Genomic DNA, 5,000 nt, shown 5'->3' with positions numbered 1-5,000 from the left:
ACCTCCACTCCCACCACTAACAGACCTCCCTCTACCACTAACAGACCTCCACTCTACCACTAACAGACCTCCACTCTACCACTAACAGACCTCCACCTACCACTAACAGACCTCCACTCTACCACTAACAGACCTCCACTCTACCACTAACAGACCTCCACTCTACCTTCAACAGACCTCCACTCTACCACTAACAGACCTCCACTCTACCACTAACAGACCCAGAGCAGAAACTCACTGTTTTCAGACAGCTCCAGTATGTAGTGTAGAAGAGGAGAGTTTCCATCGAAGGGTCTGACCCAGGAGAGAAGAACTGAACGGCTGTCTGAATCATTCAGAGACACAGACAGAGACCTGGGGGAGTGGGGGAGCTCACTGTGGGACAGGAGGGGGAGAGGGGGATGGGAGGAGAGAGAGGGGAGGTGGAGGGAAGGAGAGAGAGAGGGAGGGAGGGAGAGAGGGGATGAGAGAGAGGGGAGGAGAGAGAGAGGGGTGGAGGGGGTAGAGAGAGAGGGAGGGAGGGAGAGAGGGGAGGTGAGAGAGGGGAGGTGGAGGGAGGTAGAGAGAGAGGGAGGGAGAGAGGAACGAGAGAGGGGAGGTGGAGGGAGGTAGAGAGAGAGGGAGGGAGAGAGAGGAGGGAGAGAGGGGGAAAAAGACAATATTACTTTCTATTATTTGATTATTATCTGAAGGCATGTGATATATTAGACAGATTTGAGGGTTGAGAGATGGAGAGAGACAGAGAGATGGAGAGAGTGACAGAGAGAGTGACAGAGAGTTGGAGAGAGGGACAGAGAGATGTAGAGAGAGACAGAGAGTTTGAGAAAGGGACAGAGAGATGAAGAGAGAGACATAGAGTTGGAGAGAGGGACAGAGAGATGAAGAGAGAGACATAGAGTTGGAGAGAGGGACAGAGAGATGGAGAGAGAGACAGAGAGTTGGAGAGAGGGACAGAGAGATGGAGAGAGAGACATCCCCCTCTCCTCTCCTCTCCTCCTCCTGTCATCTCCCCCTCCTCTCCTCTCCTCCTTCTCCCCCCTCTACCCTCCTCCTCTCTTCTCCTCCCCTCTCCTCTCCTCTCCTCTTATCCCTCTCACCTCTCCTCTCCTCTCCTCCTCCTCCCCTCTCCTCTCATCCCCATCTCCTCTCCTCTTATCCCTCTCACCTCGCCTCTCCTTCTCCTCCCCTCTCCTCTCCTCTCCTCTCATCCCCATCTCCTCTCCTCTCCTCTCCTCCTCTCTCTTCTCCTCTTATCCCCCTCCCCTCTCATCTTATACTCCTCTCCTCTCCTCTCCTCTCCTCTCCTCTCCTCTCATCCCCATCTCATCTTATTCCCCTCTCCTCTCCTCCTCTCTCTTCTCCTCGTATCCCCCTCCCCTCTCATCTTATCCCCCTCTTCTCTCCTCTCCCTCTCCTGTTTCTCCCTCAGCTTTGAGTTACTATTGCATATGGGGGAGGCATGCGTGAACACGCAAATGGAGGGGCGAGGCCTGAGGGGAAGGGGTGGGGATGTGGGATTCAGAGTGTGGCAGTTTGAAGTCCCAAGTCATGTGTGTGTGTGTGTAACTCACATGACTTCGAGGCGTGCGGAGCGTGATTGGTTCCCGGCCTGTGATGTCACAGTGCAGGTATAGTCTCCTATGTCGCCTGACCAAGTCTGGCTGATGGTCAGAGAACCAGACAATATAGACACTCTGCCCCCGCTGGGCTGGAGGGGTACTGCTCCACGCTGCCACTGGAAACTACAGAGATACAGAACCATGTTAACATAGAGACACTCTGCCCCCGCTGGGCTGGAGGGGTACTGCACCACACTGGAAACTACAGAGATACAGAACCATGTTAACATAGAGACACACAGCCCCCGCTGGGCTGGAGGGGTACTGCACCACACTGGAAACTACAGAGATACTGAACCATGTTAACATAGAGACACTCTGCCCCCGCTGGGCTGGAGGGGTACTGCACCACACTGGAAACTACAGAGATACTGAACCATGTTAACATAGAGACACTCTGCCCCCGCTGGGCTGGAGGGGTACTGCACCACACTACAGAGATACAGAACCATGTTAACATAGAGACACTCTGCCCCCGCTGGGCTGGAGGGGTACTGCACTACACTACAGAGATACAGAACCATGTTAACATAGAGACACTCTGCCCCCGCTGGGCTGGAGGGGTACTGCACCACACTGGAAACTACAGAGATACAGAACCATGTTAACATAGAGACACTCTGCCCCCGCTGGGCTGGAGGGGTACTGCACCACACTGGAAACTACAGAGAAACAGAACCATGTTAACATACAGACACTCTGCCCCCGCTGGGCTGGAGGGGTACTGCACCACACTACAGAGATACAGAACCATGTTAACACACACACACACCCTCCCCTACCTGATGTTGATCCTGGGGTCGTGTGTAGCGTTACAGTCCAGGGTTGCCGTGGTTCCCTTGATGACCCTCTGGTCCACCGGCGGGACGGAGATAAATGTACGAACTGCAGAGAGAGGTCAGAGGTTAAGGGGGTCATCATCATCATGATATTATCTCATAGAACAAAACATAGAATATATCACACCTCATTTTCAGTGTTTATTCCAACTCTCTTCATTCTCCATTCATTTCTCCCATAGGGACGGCCGAACCAACCAGAGGTAACCTCTCCATTCATTTCTCCCATAGGGACGGCGGAACCAACCAGAGATCACCTCTCCATTCATTTCTCCCATAGGGACGGCCGAACCAACCAGAGGTCACCTCTCCATTCATTTCTCCCATATGGACGGCCGAACCAACCAGAGGTCACTTCTCCATTCATTTCTCCCATAGGGACGGCCGAACCAACCAGAGATCACCTCTCCATTCATTCCTCACCATAGGGACGGCCGAACCAACCAGAGGTCACTTCTCCATTCATTTCTCCCATAGGGACGGCCGAACCAACCAGAGGTCACCTCTCCATTAATTTCTCCCATATGGACGGCCGAACCAACCAGAGGTCACCTCTCCATTAATTTCTCCCATAGGGACGGCCGAACCAACCAGAGGTCACCTCTCCATTCATTTCTCCCATAGGGACGGCCGAACCAACCAGAGGTCACCTCTCCATTAATTTCTCCCATATGGACGGCCGAACCAACCAGAGGTCACCTCTCCATTAATTTCTCCCATAGGGACGGTCGAACCAACCAGAGGTCACCTCTCCATTCATTTCTCCCATAGGGACGGCCGAACCAACCAGAGGTCACCTCTCCATTCATTTCTCCCATAGGGACGGCCGAACCAACCAGAGGTCACCTCTCCATTAATTTCTCCCATAGGGACGGCCGAACCAACCAGAGGTCACCTCTCCATTCATTTCTCCCATAGGGACGGCCGAACCAACCAGAGGTCACCTCTCCATTAATTTCTCCCATATGGACGGCCGAACCAACCAGAGGTCACCTCTCCATTAATTTCTCCCATAGGGACGGTCGAACCAACCAGAGGTCACCTCTCCATTCATTTCTCCCATAGGGACGGCCGAACCAACCAGAGGTCACCTCTCCATTCATTTCTCCCATAGGGACGACCGAACCAACCAGAGGTCACCTCTCCATTCATTTCTCCCATAGGGACGGCCGAACCAACCAGAGGTCACCTCTCCATTCATTTCTCCCATAGGGACGGCCGAACCAACCAGAGGTCACTTCTGGGGGTTTGGACTACAAGCCAAATCTAGAGTTTCAGTTTGGACACTATTTGTGTCAGAATAGGGTGTCAGTTAGTGAACCATTAGATGTGATTGGGTAGGAGGTCAGTTAGTGAACCATTAGGAGGTCAGTTAGTGAACCATTAGATGTGATTGGGTAGGAGGTCAGGTAGTGAACCATTAGGAGGTCAGTTAGTGTACCATTAGGAGGTCAGTTAGTGTACTATTAGTAGGTCAGTTAGTATACCATTAGGAGGTCAGTTAGTGTACCATTAGGAGGTCAGTTAGTGAACCATTGGGAGGTCAGTTAGTATACCATTAGGAGGTCAGATAGTGAACCATTAGGAGATCAGTTAGTATACCATTAGGAGGCCAGTTAGTGTACCATTAGGAGGTCAGTTAGTGAACCATTAGGAGGTCAGTTAGTATACCATTAGGAGGTCAGTTAGTGAACCATTAGGAGGTCAGTTAGTGTACCATTAGGAGGTCAGTTAGTATACCATTAGGAGGTCAGTTAGTATACCATTAGGAGGTCAGTTAGTGAACCATTAGGAGGTCAGTTAGTATACCATTAGGAGGTCAGTTAGTATACCATTAGATGTGATTGGGTAGGAGGTCAGTTAGTGAACCATTAGGAGGTCAGTTAGTGTACCATTAGGAGGTCAGTTAGTGTACTATTAGTAGGTCAGTTAGTATACCATTAGGAGGTCAGTTAGTGTACCATTAGGAGGTCAGTTAGTGAACCATTAGGAGATCAGTTAGTATACCATTAGGAGGTCAGTTAGTGTACCATTAGGAGGTCAGTTAGTGAACCATTAGGAGGTCAGTTAGTGTACAATTAGGAGGTCAGTTAGTGAACCATTAGGAGGTCAGTTAGTATACCATTAGGAGGTCAGTTAGTATACCATTAGGAGGTCAGGTAGTATACCATTAGGAGGTCAGGTAGTGAACCATTAGGAGGTCAGTTAGTGTACCATTAGGAGGTCAGTTAGTATACCATTAGGAGGTCAGTTAGTATACCATTAGGAGGTCAGTTAGTGAACCATTAGGAGGTCAGTTAGTATACCATTAGGAGGTCAGGTAGTATACCATTAGGAGGTCAGTTAGTATACCATTAGGAGGTCAGGTAGTGAACCATTAGGAGGTCAGTTAGTGTACCATTAGGAGGTCAGTTAGTGAACCATTAGGAGGTCAGTTAGTGAACCATTAGGAGGTCAGTTAGTGTACCATTAGGAGGTCAGTTAGTGAACCATTAGGATGTCAGTTAGTATACCATTAGGATGTCAGTTAGTATACCATTAG

The 5,000-nt window shown here is 50.3% G+C and overlaps 1 protein-coding gene across 1 annotated transcript in view; it reads right to left on the bottom strand.

The window, feature by feature from the left end:
• The window catches only part of LOC135570746 (protein sidekick-1-like), a gene marked incomplete at its 5' end in the record, with an annotated part of 232,699 nt that overhangs the window by 195,583 nt on the left and 32,116 nt on the right, over positions 1-5,000 (bottom strand). The window contains 3 exon segments of the mRNA XM_065016697.1: positions 239-375; positions 1,572-1,742; positions 2,402-2,504. Coding sequence (XP_064872769.1) covers positions 239-375; positions 1,572-1,742; positions 2,402-2,504 — 411 coding nt within the window.

The sequence above is a fragment of the Oncorhynchus nerka genome, unplaced genomic scaffold (genome assembly GCF_034236695.1).
Source record: "Oncorhynchus nerka isolate Pitt River unplaced genomic scaffold, Oner_Uvic_2.0 unplaced_scaffold_906, whole genome shotgun sequence".
In the NCBI taxonomy this organism is placed as follows: domain Eukaryota; kingdom Metazoa; phylum Chordata; class Actinopteri; order Salmoniformes; family Salmonidae; genus Oncorhynchus; species Oncorhynchus nerka.
This window is presented reverse-complemented; position numbering and strand designations above follow the sequence as displayed.